Source organism: Trachemys scripta, chromosome 3, assembly GCF_013100865.1.
Source record: "Trachemys scripta elegans isolate TJP31775 chromosome 3, CAS_Tse_1.0, whole genome shotgun sequence".
Taxonomy (NCBI): domain Eukaryota; kingdom Metazoa; phylum Chordata; order Testudines; family Emydidae; genus Trachemys; species Trachemys scripta.
The window spans coordinates 104,241,306-104,265,664 of record NC_048300.1 but is presented as its reverse complement, the minus strand read 5'-3'; the positions used below and the strand labels follow the sequence as shown (position 1 = coordinate 104,265,664).

The following is a 24,359-nucleotide window of genomic DNA, read 5'->3' as shown; positions in this document are numbered from 1 at the left end:
GAGGTCTGGTCAGTGAACACTGCAGGGAGTTCTGTTGTGGGAGACATGACTTGGGGCTATGGGAGAAAACATGGGAGAGAAGCAGGTCTTGGAAATCTCAGGTAGTTGGCCTAGATAATGGGGCCTTGACAAAGGGGCTAAAAGGAACTGTGACCAAGTGAGTGATGACTCTCGGGTAGGTGATCTGGTAAGAGTGACGTTTGAATGGTATTGAAAAGCTTCTGCATAGTAAACATTTGTTTTACTTTAGACACCTGCAAAGGAAGTCTACCACATGCGATGCAGGAAGTGGCATTGGTGATTTTATAGTTCATACTCTTTCCTCAAATTCAGAACTAAACTAAATGTCCCAGTACTGTGTCAGGGCAACGTGCTGCTGGAGGTGCCATCTTCCTGATGAGATCTAACGCCAAGGGCCTGACCTTTGATGGTCATTAAAGACCCCTATCCCCATGGCACCCCATTTAGATGTGTGTGAGCACTTTTGTCTTGGTCACATTCCAACAAAATAAATTCCCCCTATAATTTAAACTGAAAAAGCTATTCTTCATTTCCTGTGCTAAAGATCTGAAAGTAGTGGATCATCAAAACATTCATATTTAAAAGTAGTTAAGGGGAAAAAATGACTGCATAGGAACTAATCTACAGAAAAATATAGCATCAGCCATCCATGCTTGCTTTTACTAGAAAATATTTCAAATTAGCACCTCTTCTGCATTGTGTACCAAAGTCCTTCATTTTTTTTAAAGTTACTTAAACAAATAGTATGTTGGGTTTAAACTGAATGCCTGTTCTGGAAACAAACCAGTACTAAGTTCATTTCATTCAAAATCTCCTTCCCCAATTCCTGTCTGTTTAGACATTTATTTCATAAAACAAAATACATAATTAGTTTTTGCACCAAATACACATGCACAGAGAACTGTAGTGAGAGCGCTTTTCCCACTAACTGAACAGTAGATTTAAATAGCAGAAGTTATAAAGTAGGCCAAATCCGTTTTGACAGAAGTCATGCATTATTTCGGAGTTACATATGTATACATACTTTACTTGTATCAGGCTTTTCCGATCAAGATAAAGACGCTCTTCCAGCCTTTTCTCCGAGAATTTTTTAGGTATTTATTCTTCATAATTTTAACACCCAATGCTTTCAGACTGAAGCGTAACACTTGCACATATTCAAAAGAACAGATATACTTTATATTGGTCTCCTTATGACATTTAAAGATCTAGAGAGAAGTTCTTGCATAAGAAAAGAGGTCAAACTTGACTTTGTAGATGGCGACTCACTACCTTCCCTTTCATTGTCTGCACAACTTCCCATGCTAATTAAAAACAAAAGTTAAAAGTGAAGAAACTATATGAAACTGCAATTAATACAACCCCAAAAGCAGAATTCATTAGTTTTTCTGCAGCTTTTCAAGCACGGTTCTAGAGATTTTTATACTAAGGCTACCCAAATACCAAGGCAAAGACAAAAAACCAAGAACACTGAACAACAGATTAAAAAACTAATCACAGGTTATAACTTTTTTATTGGCTTAACTATATTTATGAAAGTCTCAATTTCTTAGCAGTAATCTTTTATGGCTGTGTATTAATTAGAATTTTCTCAGAAAATTAGTCTTTGATAATTACTTAGAAAATGTAAAGCTTTACATTCTAGGGGATTTTCTTTCTTCAGAGTTCTGGGCGCAATTGCAAGTACAGCAGTCTTTAGGGATCTCAAAATGCATAGTCAGAGAGACCATCAATTTGTAAAAGTCATAAATCTCATCACTGGCAGCCTATGTGTACAGCCTCAACTATCCAGACTCCTCCAGCAATACTATGATCCTTTTCAATGAGGCCCCTAATGTCTGGCTGCCACTTCCCCTACTTAGTCATAAGCTATTTGTCACATAAGTACCCTGACCTATAGTTCACTCTCTATGGGACTGAAGAAATTAAAAACAGAATGCCAAGTCCAGGGTGTGTGTGGGGGGGTCACTCCTCTCTTCCAAATTAGTGGGGAAAAAAGCTTACTGTTGGAAGTTCTCCCAGAAAAAAAAAGTCCTGCTGCCATGTGGCAAGGAGCTCTGCCTGCGTCCCCAGAGTGTCCTTCCCTGGTAATGCAGATTTGAAACAGTGGACATTTAAACAAAACCTTTCCTCATCTCCCTTCTGTGTGAGCTGCATGAGAACTGGAAAGGGGACTTGGGAAACACAAGGAGGGAAAGATTTTATAAAGGAGGATTTGGAGACTCTTGAGGAGTGACACACTAGGTGTGCTGGTTGCAAAGGGAGATGAAAGCACAACAGGGAAGAAAGGAAAGGAGGTGAGGAAAAAGAGGATGAGGGTAAAAGGAAGTGAAAAACTATAGAAAAAATGGAACGGAGAAGAATTATGCCGAGGAGCTGATGTAAGATAAAAAAGGAATAAAGAAATGAGAAAAGGAAAGAAAAAGCAAGTAAAGTCACAATCTTAAGGTTATTAAACGTATTCATTTATATACTTATATTTCGGTTTGGGTATAAACCTAAGAGTAATAAGGGAAGGGGAGATTTGGGAATTCAAGGATTAGGATTAGAAAAGCAGAAGGGAGAGTGATGGTGCAACTGAAGATGGGAGGAAGGAGAAAATGGGCTTTGCAAAGTGGAGAGTCAGGCAAATAGGTTGGGAGACCTGCTTATAAATGGGACAGGGGAAACTAAGGAGCCTGGGAAATAGAGTGAGTGATTCCGTTAATCAAATCCAAGTTCTCAACTTGACCCAAAGCTTTATTTCAGGTACTATGATGTCATTGCTAGAAGAGGAAGCACCACAATGACATTTTATGAAACACATGACAATATTGCCACAACATGAGACATTACTATCACTGATGCAACACCATCATGTGAATAGAAGCATCAAGATGATGAATCATAGCATCAAATACTCACGGAGCCTCAGTCATAAAACCCAAAGCTGTATTTAAATTGATCATCAAACTTCCCTCAAATAGGCAAAAATCCATGAAAAAGTGAAGCAGTTCAAAACATAGTAGGATGAAACTATTTCATTAATTTATTGGAGGAAAAGAAGCTTCAACAACCTCTATCGTGGAAAAATTTTCAAAGTGCTTATGCAGTTGAGTGTTCTCTTAATACATGCAACCACCACTTTGTGATCTATGTACTTTTAAAGACTGATGTGTTAGAATGCCTGTCTCAATACCGCAAATTAAGTAAAATGCAATAGAAAATGTGCAGTTCCATCTGTTATGGTTTTATTATGTGAATGCATTACAAAATGTGAAATTTCTTCCGTTATGGTTTAACTATGTGAATTTCAGTTAAATATTCTTTGTAATCTTCCAGTCAAGAGGGATACTAAACCTCTTTTGTACAGCAAGCTCTCTTTGGGAAACTTACATTTATTAAGGAACTCTCAAAATTAGTGTGCCCATTCCAAATTATAGCTACACAAATTTAGTCAGCATGGCTGAAATAATCATCCTCATTTGCTTACATTTGTTCTGGTTTCTTTCATGAATTCATGCACGGACAGAAAATGGTAATATTGTCTTTAGTTAGTGGAGCAGAGAAGCAGTTTGTCAGAAATGAACAAACCATATTTTTCCAGGATAATCCCTGTAAAATATTCACCAACCCAAAGAAAGGCAACCAGAACTCTATAAGCAATTCACAACTGCCAATAACCATCCATTTGTTTTAATAAACTTTTTTAAAGAAGAAAAGATCACATTTTATATCAAGGTTCCATTTACAGAGTTTATAAAGGATTAATAAAGTATTTATAAAATGTTTTAATAAATGCTTAACTGATTGTTATGGAGTCCAACAAATTGCTTATAACCTTCTAGAACACTGAAGTGCATTAATGGCTATAAGCACATGCTACTCATCTCTGTAGTGCACTTATTTTAAAACTATTTATTAACTCTTTGTAAGCCATTTATAAATGGAACCTTAACATCAAGAGTGACTAAAGAAAGCTAATAAAGAATCTTTCATAGGTATTATTAAACTTTGCAATTCCCCTGATCCTAAACATCATACTATTGTGCTTTCAGTATTCTAGATCATACTAGTGTAAAAGAAAACACTGTAGTACAGAGACTCAGTGTTGGGGTTTTTTGTTTGTTTCTAGTTCAGAACTACATGTGTAACAGCTGCAAAGCAATGATAAGCTTGTAAAGCAACACTAATATTTTGGCTAACCACTCTGTCTAGCTACAGGCGCCGCAACTCGGCTTCCTACAGACTAAACTGTCCATTGTATGGCCTTCTCCAACCTGTCTATGCATGTAAAACACAAATCTTATTAACTAACCCTCCAAGAAGTGCTCCTTGTTTGCCAGGATGCTTCTCTAGCCTTCCAGCAGGACTCTCTTCAGATCTCACATCTTACATAATCAATAATGACCTTTCCATGACTCCACTAGAGTAAAACTCCATTAAGAAGGCAGGCTCCATTCAAATAATGGTAGCTTTTTGAACAGAACAAAGCCTTCCCCCATTCTAATTACTTGCATCACTTCTATAATGTTCCCAACTATTTTTAAATGAAGTACTGCATGAGAAATTAAACCTCTCTCAGAACACTGAGCATTCAAACCCAGCTGGATGACAAGCAGCTACTTCAGAGTTAAGGACTGCTATACAAAACAGCACCACCACTAAAAGGGAAGCATATACAGTTCCACTTTAGGGTCACTAGAGAAGAGAAAGGGATAGTGACAACCCTGACAAAACTTCTTTTGGAAATCATCAGAAAATGGACCACCAGCTGCCTATCCTGAATTTACTTTAGCCTCTGGATACGGAAGTAGTCTTCCAGAGTTTACCTCCCTGTTGCCCCAAGAAATGGACAACACAGGAACTCAAAGTGTGGCTGTTGTTCAATTGACGGTGCATGCATGGTCAACTCCAAACTGCTTTTTTTATATGAAGAATATTTTTAATTGTGATTTTTGTTAGGCACTTAAAAAACAAAACTATTCCTACAATCCTTTTAGGACTGTTGAGGGATGGAGAGCTTTATCACTTACATCTACTTTTTCTCTTTCTTTTTTGGAAACTTTTACTCAGAGCAACGAGTTTTACCACTTCCCATGCAGAACCACAGACTATAAAAGGTGCCATAGGAAACACTAGAGAGGGAGGGTGATCTTCTGTCCGTACTGAAGTAAATGAAAAAAAGATTTCACCCAGAGTCGCTGGTTATTATGAATGTGTGTGTGTCACTGGTCATATTTTAAACTCTATTTCACAGATTCCCCAGCAGTACTGGCAGGATTTTGAAAGACTCAAGGAGTTACATGTTAGAGTCAACCTCCAACTCACAGATTATAAATTGCTCCAGGTAAATAGCTAAAAGTAGTTATTGCCACCTGATGGATATTCAGTGGCCTGTGTGAAATTATAGTCTCAGTGCAGTCCCCCATGAGTTGACACCATATTACAAAACCACTATCACGATTGGAATTAATTGCCTTTAGATAGCATGTTGGATGGACAGTACAGAAAATCCTATGACAGACAGAACTGCCAACTTTCTTGGCAATTTTAGCAGAAGAACACCACAAAATGCACATGAACACATTCTGATTTCTAAAATGATCCCTCCACAGCAGAGTTGTACACACTGATGAGCTGTGCAGGGCAGTTCGTTCTGCTGGTTCTTGTGATGTCCTTTTTCTGATTCAGACACCTAACATGCTGCTAAATTTTTCCTATCAAATGAATGAGTTTTACTATGGAAGAAAGCTGACATCCCAGACAATGCTCTCGTAGCACAACTACACTCTCCTTTTATTCCTGATATATTTCTAACACTAAATCTTCCATTAACTTTCTTTTTTAAATACATAAAAGAAGGAATAGGAGATTCTACTGTTGCAATGTATGACACTTAGACAGCTATTAGTCACTCACTATTAAAGATTCAGCTCTCTGAACTCCGAATTTATTTTCAGAACTGTTTTCTTTAATTTGTTTGGCCTTTAGTCTGTGAAAGGGAAGACTACTACTCTACAACTCCTAATTTAATCTGACCCTCCTAATTTTGCTCAATCGTATTATTTTAAAGCAATCACAAAAATGTGCAAATTCTGCCTTCTAATATGTGTATAGGCATCCCACTTAAGGCAATGGAAGCTGCATGTGCAATGGAGGGAAATTAGCCTGAAATTATTATTTTCCCCATAAATTATGTTCTCATTGTTTAAGCTATTTCCTTTCAATGAATAACCAATTATAGTTTTTAGTGACTTGTCTCATAATTCCATTTAGAAAATTTATTTTTAAATAAACTAGCCTCCAGAAAGATTAGCGTTAGCATTCTATGAAGCGGATGTTTAAATAATCTGACTAGTTGATATCTCTGCACTATTCATAGTGAAAGGATTTGTTAAACTCACAACGTGAGAGGCCTTCTTCTGAAAGTAATTATGAGTCAAACAAGAAGCCAAGATGGTTAGTTTTGCAGAGGGTACACTAAAAACTCTGTAAAATATATATAAAAAAGAAGTAAACTTGCTACAGGTGCACCAGTCTGAAAGAAGAACTGGTAAAGTATCTTGAGGTATGAAGCTTGGTTTACCTTGGAACTTCAAATCCCATAGCTTGTTTCTTTCCAGACACAGTCATTTTGGTAACTTTCGGCACAATTTTAGAATCGATTCTGGTTGACTGGGAATCTCTTGGTTTTCCTAGCAGCAGAAAAATTAAAGTGTGAACTTAAAATTGGAACTAACATTGATGGAATAATAGATTTAACAAGTTATACTCCTAATGTAATCCATTTTTGGCAGCCCAGAAAGTCTGAATTTCACACTTAAAGCAAAATAAAAACATTTTCATCTTATATCTACCCATGGGACTACATAAACAAATGTATTTCCAGTGAAAGGCTCTATTGTTTCTCCACTGATTTAGAGGTAGATGGTGTCATTCAAAAGTTACAATTTATTTTATAGAGTTTTTCGAGAAGATTGAGGGTATCTTCCCAGAGAAAATGAGGAATGAAAAAGAGGTTTTGTTGCCGATTCACTGGCTGGCTGAGTGGAGTTGATTTGTTCTTGTTGAATGTATGTATCTTTTTTAATGCTGCTGGGTGTGTTCTGCTATAGTAAGATTAAATGTGAGAGTTTCAGGTCACATATTTTTACTATTATTTAAAACTAACAAACCAGACCAAGCATATAATAAGGTTTTACTTTGAATTATGTGAACTGGTATTCCAGCGGTCTTGCAAAACCTAAAAAATGTTCAATCAAATTCCTTTGAAGGCTGTACAAAAGGGTCATTGACCTCTGAAAGAGAAGAATTCACATTCCTAGCAACCTTCTTCTTAAGTCATGGCTCTGAGATGCAGTCATATTGTCCAGTAAACCAGCAATTCTAATTTTCAACACCAAAAGAACACTTCTTTCTTGATGAATAAGTATTTTAATTGTTCTGCCTGACTATAGTAAGATGGGTTAAGAGTCATTTGATCCTACCACTCAATGGTTACTTTTTATTGTATTTTAAGCACAACAGCTATATCTTCAAAACCACACAATCAAATTGCTATACAGGTTATATATAATTGTGGTCAAGGCTCTTAAAGTTATGTTTCAGGTGAGGAAACAGAATACCACAGACAGTTCTTTAATAGAGAGCAAGACAAAAGAGCATGTGCATTTTTTTAAGATCCCACAGCTGGTCACAATATTCAATATTTAATGAGTTTATCTTCATCTCTCTTTGCTCAATTTTCCCCACCTGTAACATGGGGATAATGATGCTCACTTTTATTTGTAAAGCATTTGGAGATCTATGGGTGAAAAGTGCTTATAAGAGCTAAGTATGAGTAATACAAGGATTAATACATATATATCTCTGCTGAGAAAAACTGCACATTTTTAGATTTAAAAATATTTATTCAAATATGAAAAATAATAATTGGTTTTGATCAAACACACACACGCATCCAAAGTGGGTGTAAATAAGGGATAAAATAAAATAACGAAATGCAAGAAAATAAAGGAGTGATAGACATGAAAAGCATTATACATTATATAAAACATTATACACAAATAGGATGGAGCTAGTAATACATAAGTTACACAACTGTCTAAAATAAATGGTGGGGATTGAAAACTTCTCACTTTTCATGGGTCACGGATCACTGGTTGAAAAAGTATTTGTTTGGTTTTAAAGCACTTACACGGGTCAACTAAAGACTAAAGTGAGAGCTATTCAACCTGAAAAATTACATCATTCTTATTACTATTTTGCTTTTTCTCTTCCCACTTTAGTTCTGACATCTCTCTAGCAGCCATATCTCAAAATGCTTATTTAATTTCATTTTATTATTTCTTGACCCCATTAATGCCTTAAAAGTTAAAATTTAAATCCTAAAAAAAAAAAAATCTGATTCTAGAATCTGTAATTATATTTCTTTTTGTGGCTCACAGAAAACTAGTATCCAGCCCCAGGGAAAAGTTTTAACATAAGAATGGCCATACTGGATCAGATCAATGGTCCATCTATCCCAGTATCATGTCTTCCAGCAGTGGCCAGTGCCAGATGCTTCAGAGGAATGCACAGAACAGGGCAATTTATCGAGTGATCCATCACCTGTCATCCAGTCCCAGGTTTTGGCACTCAGAGGTTTAGGGACACCCAGAGCATAGGGTTGCGTCCCTGATCATCTTAGTTAATGACCATTAATGGACCTATGGTCTATGAACTTATCGAATTCTTTTTTTGAACCCAGTTATACTTTGGGCCTTCACAACATCCCCTGGCAACAAGTTCCACAGGTTGACTGTGCATTATATGAAGGAAGTATTTCCTTATGTTTGCTTTAAAATTGTTGACTTATTGATTTCATTGGGTGATTCCTGGTTCTTGTATTCAGTGAAAGAATAAATAACACTTCCTTATTCACTTTCTCCATAACATTAATGATTTTATAGATCTCTATCCCCCGTTGTCTCTTTTCTAAGATGAACCATTCCAGTCTTTTTAATCTCCCCTCTTGTGGAAGTGGTTACATACCCCTAACAATTTCTGTTGCCCTTCTCTGTACTTTTTCCAATTCTAGAAGAACTTTTTTCAGATGGGGTGACCAGAACTGCACACAGTACTGACGTTGTGGGAGTACCATGGATTTATATACTGGCATTATATTTTCCCCTTATTATCTATCCCTTTACTAATGGTTCCTAACATTCTATTAGCTTTTTTTTTGACTGCTGTTACAGATTGTGATCTTTTCAGAGAACTGTTCACAATGACTCCAAGATCTTTAAGTGCTAGCAGCTAATTTAGATTACATCATTTTGTATGTAATAGTTGGAATTATGTAAATTACTGTGCATTTATCAACATTGAATTTCATCTGCCATTTTGTTCCCGAGCCACCAGTTTTGTAAGATCCTGCTGTAACTCTTTGCAGTCCAGTTTGGACTTAACTATACTGAGTCATTTTTATCCTCAGCAAACTATGCCACCTCACTGTTTACCCTTTTTTCCAGATCATTAATTAAAAAAATTGAACTGCACCGGTCCCAGCACAAATCCTCTAAGGACTCTGTTATTTACCTCTCTCTTCTGTGAAAACTGACCATTTATTTCTACCCTTTGTTTTCTTTCTTTTAACCGGTTACTGATCCATGAGAAGATCTTCTCTCTTTTCCCGTGACAGGCTTACTTTACTTAAAAGTTACTTTGGTTAGGAACCTTGTCAAAGGCTTTCTGAAAGTCCAAGTATGCTATATCCACTGAATCACCCTTGTCCACATGTTTGTTGACTCCCTCAAAGAATTCTAATAGACTGGTTAGGCGTGATTTCCTTTGACTCTTCCCCATCACATTGTGTTCATCTATATAGTATAGAACAGAATTATCAATTTCCCTGGTACTGAAGTTAGGCTTACTGGCCTGCAATTGACAGTATCACCTCTGGAGCCATTTTTTAAAAATAGATATTACATTAGCTATCCTCCAGTCATCTGGTACAGAGGCTGATTAAGCAATAGATTACATACCACAGTTAGCAGTACTGAAATTTCATATCTCAGTTTCTTCAGAACTCTTGGGTGAATACCATCTGGTCCTGGTGACTTTTTAATTGTTTAATTTACCAATTTGTTCTAAGATGTGTGCGTCATGCACCTTTCCGGACCAGCCTGCATTAATGTCCATGAAACGTCCACGGTGATCCACAAGCGCCTGGAGAACCATTGAGAAATATCCCTTGTGTGACGTTATGAGTGTAATATAATATCTCATTGAAAGATGACAGGGCCAGAAAGAGTTAATTAACTCACAGACTGACCTGACCCATGGCCGAACTTTAGAGACTGGTTAGGAAGATATGTAAATGAATAGAGCTTTGAAATGCAAGTCTGCATTGTTAGAGATAGAAGGGTAGATGTTTGCTCAGGTCTTGTGATGTAAGCAAACAAGTCTTGTCTATTGCTATAGCTTTGATTCTAAGATTAAAAAAAAGGATTAACAACATTTAGGAAGACACTTGAGTAAATTAGTATTATTACCTCTAGGTCTCTTTGAAGGTTGTGGTAACCTGTATCTGAACTGTTTAATGGATAAATTACCCTGTTGTAATTGCCAGGATGTTTGGGAGAAGGAGAGTTAAGCCTATTGTTTTCTCAAGCCAAAAGGCTGCTGGAAATGTATAAGAACCTTGGGACACGATCCTACTTCATCTCAGATCTGCTTTGGGTTTCAAGAGGGGGAAACCTTAAGCCATAAGGATTGAGATCCCAGTCACTGACTGGAGTCACCCTGAATATGGACATTGGACTATAACCGATGGACTATTTCTAAAAGGACTTTTGACAACTACAAACTCATCTCTGCTGTGTATCTGAACCTCAAGAATTGAATTCAAGTCTGTATGTATATTGATCTTTTAACCAACACTCACTCTCTTTTCTTTTTAAATAAATTTTAGCTTAGCTAATAAGAATTGGCTATAAGCGTGTATTTTGGGTAAAATCTAAGTTATAATTGGACCTGGGTATGTGGCTGATCCTTTGAGATTGGAAGAACCTTTTCTTTTATATGATGAGATAAGATTTTCAGTAATCATCATCATATCTGACGTGTGTGTCTGGACGGAGGCCTGAGGCTGGGTACTTTAAGGGAACTGTGTTGTTTGGACGTCTAAATAACCAGTGAGGTACTATAGAAGCTGTTTTGGTAAACTAAGTATTGGAATATCCACCAGCCTTTGGGGTTTGTCTGCCCCGTTTTGTTTGCAGTTCACCCTAATTGAGTGACCTCTTTGCTCTGCCTGAGCAGTTCAAAGGCTCTGCTACACAGAGAATTTGGACTAGGGTGACCAGACAGGAGGTGGGGGGTAATAGGAGCCTATACAAGAAAAAGACCCAAAAATCAGGACTGTCCCTATAAAATCGGGACATCTGGTCACCCTAATTTGGACTAATATTTACATTCTACTTGTTTCAATGGCAACTGGAAGCTGCAGTTACATCCCCTCAAACTGTTAACATCACTATACACAACAACACTGTAGATAAAGGGTAAATTTTTCAAAAGCACATAAGTAATTTAGGAGCTTATGTTCAGTTTTCAAAAGTGTCTTAAACTCCTAAGTGCTTACAGCCAATGAGACGTAGACTCCTAAGTGTCTAAGTCAGTTTTGAAAGCGAGATAGGTGCTTCTGTAAATTTTACATTAATCTATATTCCCTTTATTTTACTTTTACATATGTGGGACTTCGATTTTCTACTTTTAGCAACTGTGTGTAAATGTAATGCCCTTACAGAGTGTAACATTGACTATCTTGAAGACTGAAGACTAGTTTAATCACAGAACAGAGCCAGCAGCAATGCAACCTTCCTCAAACATTCAGCATGTCTCTCTCAACCCTAACCTGGAAGGACATCCTCTAAGAAGGAGAGTATGATTCAGTTTCAATGCCCATTCAGTCCTTGGACACTCTGCTGAGATTACCAAAAATCAGTGGCAGTCATGATAGTAGCTGTGGACATCTGTGCACTGAAAACTCAGCATCCATTTCATAGATTCATATGATCATAGATTCACATATTCACAAATTCTAAGGTCAGAAGGGACCTCTAGTCTGACCTCCTGAAGGCCATAGAACTTCCCCAAAATAATTCGAAGCACGTATTGTATTGAAAAAAAATCTATTCTTGATTTGAAAATTGTGATTGTCAAATATATTCATCAGAATCCTCCTGCCAGGAAATGAATTTAGATTCATATAAAGTACATATGGAAGATGTGAAACTGATTATTAGAAAGGATGCAGAGACCATGAGATATTTTCAGCGTAGACTAATTTCTCAGTATATTTTCTGTCTTTGTTAATAGCAAGCATTTGCCATTAAATACTTATTTAAACCTAAAACTAGAAGCCCTGCATATGTACTTTCCCATTATCTTACAAATTACATTACTGTATCTCCAGTCTAGATAAATTATGCACTTCCAATCTTTAGAATAAACATATACCAAAACCTAGCATTGATTACTCAGCACTAATGTTGAATTAAACATTCAACAATTCAGAGAATGCAGAGTTAATGTTGAAAACTGAGCCTTAATTCTGCCCATGCTTGTGACGTAAAATATTTCAGTATTACTATAAATGATTTGCCAAATATAATAAAACAGAATTTCTTACACATTTATAGAGAACACTACAGTACATGGTTTGGCGTCTCAACAAGTTCTACAAAACATGCCAAATCTGAAGAAATGATTTAGTAGCTTTAAATTTATGAATATTTAAAGTTAGTAAGGTCAAAAATATTAGTTCTTTTTTTAAAAAATCAATTCAATCATTGAGAAGCTATGAATCATTTCAGCTTTGAATCAGTCTCACTTGTAGGTTCTGAATGTGTCAGTTAAGTTAAAAGATGAGGAAGGAGAGTCTTGTTCTTAAGGAATGGAATTGAGAACTAGATATTTTGGCTTCCATTCACAAAAACATAAGAATGGTCATACTGGGCAAAGGCACTGGCTTCCTCTAGGCCCTGGGAGTGGTCAACCCTCCGCTCCACCCCAGGCCCCACCCGCTCCCTTTCCCCAAACTATCACCCTCGCCCCGCCCCACTCCACCCCTTCTCCTCAGACCCCGCCCCGCTTCCTCCTGCCTCTGCTCCACCCTGCCCCGTTCCGCCCGGTCCCACGAACGCAGCGCCTCCTGCGCATCGTGGAATAGCTGATTGCAGTGAACAGAAGGTGCTAGGAGGGAGGGCGAGTCGTTGATCGGCGGGGCTGCGGGCAGATTGGAGGCGCTAGAGGCAGAGGAGGGAGCTGGCTCCTGGTGGGTGCTAAGCACCCACTAATTTTTTTCCATGGGTGACACCAATGGTCCAAAGAGCCCAATATCCTTTCATCTGAGAGTGGTCAATGCCAGATGCTTCAAAGGGAATGAACAGAACAGAGCAATCATCAAGTCATTCATCCTCCATCATCTAGTCCCAGCACATGGCAGTCAGAGGCCTAGGGACACCCAGAGCATGGGGCTGCATCCCTAACCATCTTGGCTAATAAACAGTGATGGACCTATCCTCCATGCACTTATCTAATTCTTTTTTTAAACCAGTTATAGTTTTGCCCTCCACAACATCCCCAGGCAATAATCTCCGCAGGTTGACTGTGCACTGCATGAAGTAGTACTTCTTTTTGTTTGTTTTAAACCTGCTGCCAATTAATTTTAGTGGGTGACCCCTGGTTCTTGTGTTATGTGAGGGGGTAAATAACACTTCCTTATTAACTTTCTCCATTCACCATTCCTTGCTCTGTCTCAGACTTTCTATATGACCATGAGCAAGTAGTCATTTACACTTAGTCTAACTGTACTGTGGCAACAGCCACCAATGATGTAAGTACTACCAGACTGTGCTCAAGCTCTGTGTAACATAAATCTGCTCCAGGTATGATTTTACAGCATCAAGAAAAAAAGCTTTACCCTTGACTACATTAGTGGTGCTGTACTGTTTGTAATAAGTCATTTTTTCTAGTACAGAAGCACCCTTTCTCTACTTAATATTTCCCCATCTGTAAAGTGACTATGATGATAACCAAGGGCCATGTCCATTAAATCCATCCCTTGTCACAGAATGATGCTCCAGAATCCATGCTATCATTTAAAAAAAGTTTCTATGCCATTACTATTGTAAAAACCTTCCAAACACGAGCATTGTGCAAGATAATGAACGCACAGATGTCAGCCTGAGTCTAGTCTGTGTTTCACTTGTGTGAAGTGTGAACTGCACCCATTCATCTCAATGGGAAGTTTATAGGGACATCTATTCATGAAAATTTCAGTATCAATAGAGTTAATTATTTCACTGTTAATCATTATAACACCCAGCTCATGTGCATATCCAACAGCTTTCTCTGGGTCATAAATCTCCATTGTTCCTTACCCAACTGTAAGGACCTCCAGCTTCTTGACAACTTCCATAATATAATTATGCATTTTCCAATCAAAACTCTGCAGCACAAGGAAAATTAAAAAAGAGATAATATAAAATCAAATGTTATAACAAATTAAGAAGTGGGGAATATTATATTGATTTTTCATTTTTTGTTTTCATATTTAATTAAAACAAAACACTCAATTTAATATATTTGAAGCTGACACAAAATCTCCAGTCTGCTGTACTAGAATGCTGCCGAACTCAGGAATCTTACTGCACAATTTAGATCAAGATTGCCATGGGACCTTCAATGGCAATTACCTCATTTACAGGGATGCATTAAGGCCCACCTAAGAGTTTGTAAAATGCTCTATAACCATGGTCACCAAACGGTCAATAATGATCAACTGGTCAATCCTGGAGAGATTCCGAGTCGATTGCAATCTCCAGCCGCGGCTGCGTAGAGGGGTCACCGGGGCGGGGAATGGGTTCTCCGTGCACTGCTCCTGCCTGCAAGGACCACCCCCACAGCTCCCATTGGCCAGGAATGGGGAGCTGTGGCCAATGGGAGCTATGGGGGAGGTGCCTGCAGAGAAGGGTAGCATGTGTAGCCACATGCCCCACCCCAGTGGCCGCAGGGGCGCGTTGGCCCCTTCCAGGAGTGGTGTGGCCACATGGTGCACTACTGGCTGGCTGGCTGGGGGATGGGAGGTGGCCCGGCTCATGATGGGGAGAAGGTGCCGATGTGCTTGAGTGGGGCCGGGTCAGGCAGGGAGCCTGCACCCCAACCCTCAGCCCCTTCCTGGAGCTAGCACCCCATGCCCTGCACCCTGAACCCCCTTCTGCAGCCCAATCCCCTGCCCCCCTCCCAGAGCCAGCACCCATACCCCTCCTGCACCTCAACACTCTGCCCCAGCCTGGAGACCCCTCCTGCACCCAAACTCCCTCCCGAAGCTTGCACCCGTCACCCCCTCCTGCACCCCAACCCCCTGCCCCAGTTTCATCCCAGAGCCCACTCCCACACTCCGAACCCCTCGCCCCAACCCAGAGCCCGCACCCCCTCCCAAACCCCAAACCCCTGGCTCAGCCCAGTGGAAGTGAGTGAGGGTGGGGGAGAATGAGCGACGGGGGGGGGGGGAGGATGGAGTGAGCGGAGTGGGGCAGATCTTGGGTTGCACTTACATTCAAAAAGTGATCTCATGCATAAAAAGGTTGTAGACCACTGCTCTATACGTACAAGGTATTAAGGCCAGTCAGCAATCTTGGGAATAGAGCTCAAAAGTTCAGGATTCTCAACCATGTGCTCTTTATGCCTCGTGACTCAGAATTAGGAGGTCACTACTACCTCATCCTCAGATTTTACAATGTCCCTTCCAAACTTCCTAAAGTATTTGAAAGGTTTGCTGAACTTAAATCTTTAAAAGTTTACATTCCTCTGAAATATGTTTTACAATGTCCTCATCACTAGAAGGCACTACTGACCAAGAAAGAAAATTTAAAAGCAAAGTCCACTGCACGTGAGAAACAAGTACCAGTTGGAACAAATAGGATGCGGTTTTCAGACAAATATACAGAGTAGTAAAGGACTCTAGGAAAGGAAAACTTAAAACATGAAACAGAACAGACTTTTCTATATTTGCTAAGAGGCATCAGCAGCTCTTTAAGGAGTGATAACACAAAACAGCAAAGATACACCAACTAGCTCAAATTTCACACTATAAATATATTAATGTAAAATTCTGCTTTGCAAAGAAAGCTGTTTTTCTACAATTAACTTATACAAACTCAAAACTAAGCAATTTTTAGTAAAATAGTCAAAACATTGCAACCGAATACAACATTTATGAGTAAAGTACTTGCAACATACAGTTGATGCTACTGAACATCTGTAACTGAAAACTTTAAAATTTTAAACGGGGAGGGGGGAAAAGGCAGGGTAAGTCAGTCCCACAATATTGAGATTCAGGTACTCACAAGACATTATTGAAAACAATTCCTCAAATAAGAACACTGAGTTTTGTTTTTCTTTTTAAAAGAAAGGTTATTTCCTAAATACAAACCACAGACAGGGGTTTTCCAGGTAACTTAGGCTTGTTACCAACTATTATCTTCTCTGTAAGGTTTCAATCAGTGAATATATGAAAATATTTTTTAAAAATTTTCAATGAAACTACCAGTGGGCATTTTCAGTGAAAAATGTTAAAAATATAACTCTATGCTTGTGCCTGAATATAGGGATATTTAATTTCAAGAGTGGTAAGGTTCTGTTTCAGAAGGTGATACAGGAGGGCACTGAAAACAAATTCCTGTATATCATTAGGATTAGTTTGAATTATCAGAACTCACAGCATCCAATTTGATTTCTCCACATTAGTTCCAGCAACAACTTAGGTCTTGAATAGTTCATTACTGTGCAGTATTATAGGCAGAGTCAATAGCATCCCTTACTATCAAAGTTGTCCAACACTTCCAAGTACATGACCTTGTTTTCAGTTGCTTATGACTTTGCCAAATTTCAGTTGTTTAGGCAAAAACTTTCTATGTCAGGTGTCTGCCTCAAAATGAATTTTTTAAAAAAATTTTCAGCCAAAATGATTCAGTTATAAGGCTAGTGAAAAATACATTTTGCCCATGTTAAAAAAATCCTGGCAACCTTTTTCTTTAAAAAGTTTAGTACTGACATGCTTTGGGGACTTGAAATTTGGCAGAGAGATTGGTTTTGTGTCCAGGACTAGCTTTTTGCTGTGAAAATCCACCCAAATTTGGCCCAAGTTCTAAGCTTTTGAAAAACTATAGTTGGCACATGCTCAGTATAGACAGACTTTAGCAGCAAAATTCCCCAGATTCCATCTGCACTGGGCATGCCCCAACCCGAAGCTGTAACTGTTGCTCTGAGGAGCTGTGTGTTGCACCGTACCGGGTCCAGGCCAATGTTCCCTCTAATTTTTTACATCCATGTGCGGAATGATTTTTGTAATGTGCACCAATATGGAGTTGATTTATGGCGGGGGTGGGGCTGAGGGGTTTGGAATGTGGGAGGGGGCTCAGAGCTGGGGCAGAGGATTCGGGTGCAGGGGGGGGTGAGGACTCTGTCTGGGGGTGCAGGCTCTGGGGTGGGGCCAGGGATGAGGAGTTTGGGGTGCAGGAAGGGGCTCAGGGCTAGGGCAGAGGGTTGAGGTGTGGGGGTGAGGGCTCTGGCTGGGGCTAAGGGTGCAGGCTGCCCTGGGGAGAGAGAGGACTCCCCTCATCCCTCTCTTGCCACAGCAGCCTGGAGCCAGGGGGAGAGGCGCCTCCCCAGACAGGGCACCTCCAGGGCTGGGGCCAGGGGAGATCACCTCTCCCCAGCTGCGGCAGCTCCGGGGCCAGGGCCGAACGCCTCTCCCCACCTGCGCACCCACACAGCTTATAGGGAACTTAGGTTCAGCCACCTGAACTGAGAGTGGGCAGATTGTCTTTCCTGTGCTCTCAATGACCCCCTTGCTGGGCTCACACACTGTGGAGGAGGAAACTGCCCAATTCAAATGCAGAGGGAACAAGAGGTACACCTGCAGGAGGGAGTAAATTAGGACAAAGTCTTGGGTGGGATGAGGGAACTGGGAATGGAGGTTGGCGGGAGGGAGAGGAAAACAAATAGTTGTAGGGGGAAGACTGACACTGAGAACCAGTGGGGTGCAGGAAGGAGGAGTGGAGGAGAGGTAGACAGATCTGATGAGAAGTTAGGATGCAGGGGGAGAACTGAGCCTGACTGGGCAAAGAGATTGGGACTAGGAACTGGACGGAGTGAAGAGGGGGAGGGGGATTCATTAAGATTGGATGTAGTAGTACTGGGGACTAGTAGTAGGGCTAGAGAGGCGACTGGAGGCGAGGGTGGGGGAAGACAGAGACTGGATGAGGAGCTGGGATTGTGGGAGAACTGGCCAGGCAAGGAGATAGAAAACAAGGGGCTAGGGGAAGACTGGAACTGGGATGGGAAGTATGGAGGGGTGAGCCTAATAGGGCAAGAAGACTGGGATGAAAAATCTGAGAAGTAGAGACTGGAACTGACCAAGTGAAGAGAAAGGACTGGCATGAGGACCCAAGGGTAGGGAAGAGACAGGACTGGGACAGAGTCAGCTTGGAGGGAATGGGGCTGAGGGGTCACACCTGAGGGAAATCGGTAGAAGAGTCTGTGTAATTAGACACGCCCCTCCACCGCCTGGAGTGGAATCCAGGATTTCAGAGTCTCACCATTCCTCTGCTGTCAGCAAACATCTGTGAAACCTACTGGCAAATTCCGTGTTTCATCCCCCTCTAGTGCTGGTCCCCACATAGGATGACAGCTTACCACTGCTATCAGTTACTCTATTAGCTCAAGCAGCAGAGGCCTGTATGATGAACCTAAAAATTCCAGCCCTGTCAGTGACCCAAATGGGTGTCAAGATAATGCCACATAATGAAATTTTTATTTTTTCAGTTTGATTTTTTTAAAAACCTAGGAAATTGCATTTAAAAACTATATTAAAAATCATTATTAAAGGTTGTAATGTCAAATATTCAAAAGTTAGAAAATGCCAGAACTAAGGTTGCCTAGGCAACCTTAATTTGGCTCCTTTGTGCATATGCATTATGATACAGTCTTTAATATACATGATCACATACCATTTTGTCCACAGGACTCTTGCCTCATTCCGTACACAGACTGTATGGTGCTCTTTTAAGCAGCTATTCATATTTTTTTGCATCCTTGTTCAATGTGTCGCTTCATGCCTAATTTCTGTGCATTGTTCATGTTCTGAAGACAGAATTATTCATTTCCTCAGAGGCTTTTTCTATGGTGCTCAGCACAATAGTATCCAAATACTTCACAAATATGAATAGATTTATTTTCCACAAGCCTGTGAAGTGAAGGAGTATGATTATTCCCATTTTACAGATGGGGAACTGTGGCACAAAGATTAATGTAAAAAGTATCCAGAAATTTTCGGTGCCCAATTTGATATACCTAGCACCTGATTTTTCAGAGTACTTAGCATTATACAGCACTTTTTATGTTCAAAGCACAGCTCCCATTGACTTCAGTTGTGAGTGCTCAGTGCTTCTGCAAATCAGACTGCAGGGTCTCAAGACAGACACCCAGAATATGAAGAACACAAAATTAGTGATCAGCTGGGAAAAGTCTGGTTTAAGTGACTGCTTAGCACCACATGGGAACTTTGCACCTGAGACAGGGATAGAGCAATCTTCTCTGAGATCCTTCCTGTCCCAGAAACAAAGACAGTAGGCAGAAGATTTTGGAAGTGAAACACTGGCTAGGTAAGTGGTGTAGGGTTTTGATTTGGAAAACATTGGTCCACCTTCTATAGGGAGAAGGGGCTATATAGTTTGGACGGCTTCCAGACTCAATAGATGGTGGAATCAATTTCCTTGGGGACAGGCTGGCAAGAGAAGTCAGGAGAAGATGTGAGCATTCAGCACAAAATCAAGGATGAGAGAACAAAATTAATCAAGGAACCAAAGGACACAAAAAGAAGAAATTCTTGCATTGCCTATGCACCAATGCTAGGAGATTGGATAACAATCAAAAGGAATTGGGATTGCTCATTTAGGAGCGTGAATTTGATCTAGTTGGTATTACTGAAACATGATAGGAGGACTGCCATGACTGGAATGTTAAAATCACTGGCTATAACCCATTTTGAAAAGATCAAGTGAGCAAAAGGGGAGGTGGAGTGGCATTAGATGTCAATAATAAAATTAGACAGATAGATAGGATAGGATTCTTTTTGTTCCTGTTATCTAGCTAACAATGATATTGGTTCATTACTAGATGGAAATGGTAGAATTATCAACAAAAATACAGAAATGGCGCAAGTGTTCAATAAATATTTCTGTTCTGTATTTGGGAGAAAAATAGATGAGATAGTCATATCATAGTCTAACACTCTTTCCATTCCACTAGTATCTCAGGAGGATGTTAAACAGCAGCTACTAAAGTTAGACATTCTTAAATCTGCAGGCCCAGATTACTTGCATCCAAGAGTTTTAAAACAGCTGGTTGTGGAGCTTGCTAGACCATTAATGCTGCTTTTCAATAAGCCTTGAAGCACTGGGAAAGTTCCAGAATACTAAAAGAAAGCTAACGTGCCAATATTTAAAAAGAGTAAACAGGATGATCTGGGTAATTTATAGGCGTGTCAGCCTGACACTGATCCTGCATAAGATAACAGAGAGGCTGATATGGGACTCGATTAATAAAGAATTAAAGGAGGGTAATGTATTTAATGACAATCAACAGGTGTTTATGGAAAATAGATCCTGTCAAACTAACTTGATATCTTTTTTTGATGAGACTACCAGTTTGGTTGATAAAGGTAATAGTGTTGATGTAATATAGACTTCTGTAAGACTCATAGACTTTAAGGTCAGAAGGGACATTTGACTTGGTACCGCATGATATTTTGATTAAAAAAACTAGAAAAATACAAAATTAACCTGGCATGCATTATATGAATTACTGGCTAACTGACAGGTCTTGAAATGTATATATAAACGGGGAATCATCATCAAATGGCTGTGTTTCTAGTGGGATCCCACAGGGATCGATTACTGTACCTATGTTAATTAACATTTTTATTAATGACCAGGAAGAAAACATAAAATCATCACTAACAGTTTGCGACTAACCAATATTGGGGCATGGTAAATAATGAAGAGGACAGGTCACTGATTCAGCTTAATCTGGATCACTTGGAAGATGCAAGAAAACGTCTTGTGTCTCAATATGGCTAAATGTAAATGTATACATCTAAGAACAAAGAAGGTAGACCACACCTACAGAATGGGAGACTCTATCCTAGGAAGCAGGAACACTGAAAAAGATTTGGTAGTTGTGATGGATAATCACCTGAACATGAGCTCCCAGTGTGGTGTGGTGTCCAAAAGGGCAAAAGCTATCCTTGAATGTATAAACAGGGAAACCTCAGGCAGGAGTAAAGTGGATATTTTACTTCTTTATTTGGCACTGGTGCAACAGCTGCTGGAATACTGTGTCCAATTCTGGTGTCCACAATTCAGGAAGGATGTTGATAAATTGGAGTGTGTTCAGAGAAGTTTGAGAATAATTAAAGGATTAAGAAATAAGCCTTATAGTGATAGGCTAAAAAAGCTCAATCTATTCATTTAACAAAGAGAAGATTAAGGGGTGACTTGATTACAGTTTGTAAATACCTACATGGGGAAAAATATTTAATAATGGGCTCTTCAATTTAGCAGAGAAAGATGTAGCATGATTCAATTACTAGAATTTGACCAAATTCCAACTGGAAATAAGGCATACATTTTTAACAGTGAGAGTAATTAACCATTTGAATAATTTATCAAGGGTCATACTGGATTCTTTTCTTTTCTAAGAGGCATGTTCTAGGAATTATTTTGGGGAAATTCTATGGCGTGTTATATAGGAGGTTAAAGCAGATAATCAAAATTGTCCCTTCTGGCCTTGGAATCCAATCCTCCCAGGTAGCATTCAACTGCCTTAACCATACCACCACTCTTTCTTTTCCTGCAATCCCCTGCCTCACTCACTACACACCTTCCAACTTCTGCAATAAATTAAGCAGGATCCTACAGACAATAATCTCCTTTCACCGCCCAATTCTGGTTCATCCCGAGAGCAGATCCATCCTGTGCACTGAACGAGGCAGGCATCCTGTGGCAAAAAGTAGTATGAGCTCATGTAAGTACAGACTGTATTATAATGCATATAGCACAAGAGGGAAAAATTCTGTGACTTAATTTTGACATTTCCTAACTTTTGAATGCTTGACTTTGCAACATTAATAGTGCTCTTTTAGCACAGTTTTTGTGTGATTAATATGCAAGTGCCTTAGAAGCTCATTAAACTGGACTATATTTCAGTCACATATATGGAGCATCTATATACCATACATGCAAATAGGAATAAGTGGGCTGCTATTTCTCATTCACATCCAATATAGTATAAGAAAAGCACTGCTGTTAAGAGTATAATGCTTGTTTCCAGATTTCCAGTTTCATCAAAGCAGCACTGAAGTATACAACAACAACAAAGATCTGCTTTGGATGGGGCACACACATTTCAGTTTCCCTAGAGTATGCACGCATATCAGCTGCCTTATCAGATGTTTCTGCCTTGCAGAATCCTAAAGGTCCAGTAGTGAGTGATGTGTCAGCCAAAAGAATTATTTTTTCACTTGTCAATTTTCTAACAAGAAAGTTCCACTGGAATTTCTGGTGACAAATCACTGTAGTCAATGGACTAAAATCCAGTAATTAACATGATCACAAGGCAATACAGCTTATTCTGTACCTATGGAAAGTCATGATTTGTGGGATACATGCTTCTTTGCTAATCTGCCTAGTTAGGCTCAACAAGATCCTTTCTCAATCTATAACTCCCTGCATTTTATCTGAAGTCATAATTTGTTATAAACAATCATTTGTGCATTAAAAATTTGCACTCCGTACATTTCTATAACAGAACACCACAATATCTGATTCTCACACAGACATACAACCACGAATCGTTAGTGGTGTTTTCTTATTCAACGTATTTTAGTTAAATGACTGTAATATGGCTTTCATTGAGATTTAGAAAAAACTCAGCCCAATATTTCTGAAGTTTAACTCTGACCATAAATGGGCACATAAAGAACAGAGTCAGCATTATATGTGGGATAGCCCTAAAAAGGTATATCCATTAGCCAGTAACCTAAATTGAAAAGAACGGTATACAGTCGATGCAAATTAACAGAATTTCTGTTGAGACTTTGGCCCAATATGAGTGTGTAAAACTGAAAGTACAATATGTACAAACCAGGTACATTAAATGTAATTTCATTTCCAAAAATAATGCAGTTAGTAATGTCAGGTTTGATCTAAAACTTACATTACAGCACCAGAGGATGGTGCTATTAGTCTGTGCGTTGACAAAGTATTTTAGAAACAAAGATGTTAGTGTTTTATGCATATATAGGTATACCACTTATGTATATTTTTATTATTTGGATTACAGTAGCACCCAAATATGCAAGGCGCTGTGCAAATATAAGAACTGTCCTGACCCAAAGCTTATACTTATGCACCAGAATTGCCTGCAGCTGATCCCAAGAAACAGCAGTTAAATTACTCAAATATATTTAAAGTGTGAAAGGTAGTGAAATAGGATAATATTGGAATGAAGGTTATTTACTAAACAAAAAGCAAGATTACCTCAAATCTGCTCTTCAATTTATCTAACATTATTCAATAAACACCTGCCAGAAATGTAACATAGAAGTGGCATATCAATCCAAGTTGTAAGATATTAAGTACGGTAACTAAAGTTACATGATCATGTCCCAAAGAGCTAAGGAAAAGAAGATAATCAGCACATAACTGATTTTTAAATTCCCAATCTGGAGACACCCTAACATATAACTGGTTTTAATATTTTACCTGATTTCCTTTAGGCCTTGTGAAGTTGCAGAACTTCCACTCTGTTAGTACCCTAGTGTGCACTCTACTGGTGAAATTACAACCACCTCGACCATGAATGGTCAAAGAGCTGACCTATCTGGGGGAAATGAGTGATGTTCTCTTAGTGTTACTTTCATCTTTGCTTTCCACTTTCTCTTATTTATTTTTACTACTTTGCAAAACCAGGTCATTGTGTATGAAAACTGCACTTACTTGATCCTCCACCACACTCCTCCCATAATTCAAAAGGTGCCATAGAGGCTACAATGTCACTAGCAGAGTGCATGTTGAGTAGGGTTACCATATTTAAAAAATAAAAAAAGAGGACACTCCAAGGGCCCTAGCCCCGCCCCCGCCCCAACTCCGCCCTTTCCCCCACCCCTTCCCCAAAGTCCCCGCCCTAACTCCCCCTCCTCCCTCCCAGCCACGCGAAAAGGGCTGCCCGAGCGCTACCAGCTT

At 39.3% G+C, this 24,359-nt stretch overlaps 1 protein-coding gene across 2 annotated transcripts in view; it reads right to left on the bottom strand.

Moving 5' to 3' along the window:
* Positions 1-24,359, bottom strand: part of HBS1L (HBS1 like translational GTPase) — a 104,699-nt gene that overhangs the window by 29,710 nt on the left and 50,630 nt on the right. For both annotated transcript variants that reach the window (XM_034765605.1, XM_034765607.1), the window contains one exon: positions 6,590-6,698. In XM_034765605.1, coding sequence (XP_034621496.1) covers positions 6,590-6,698 — 109 coding nt within the window. The remainder of the gene's footprint in view (positions 1-6,589; positions 6,699-24,359) is intronic.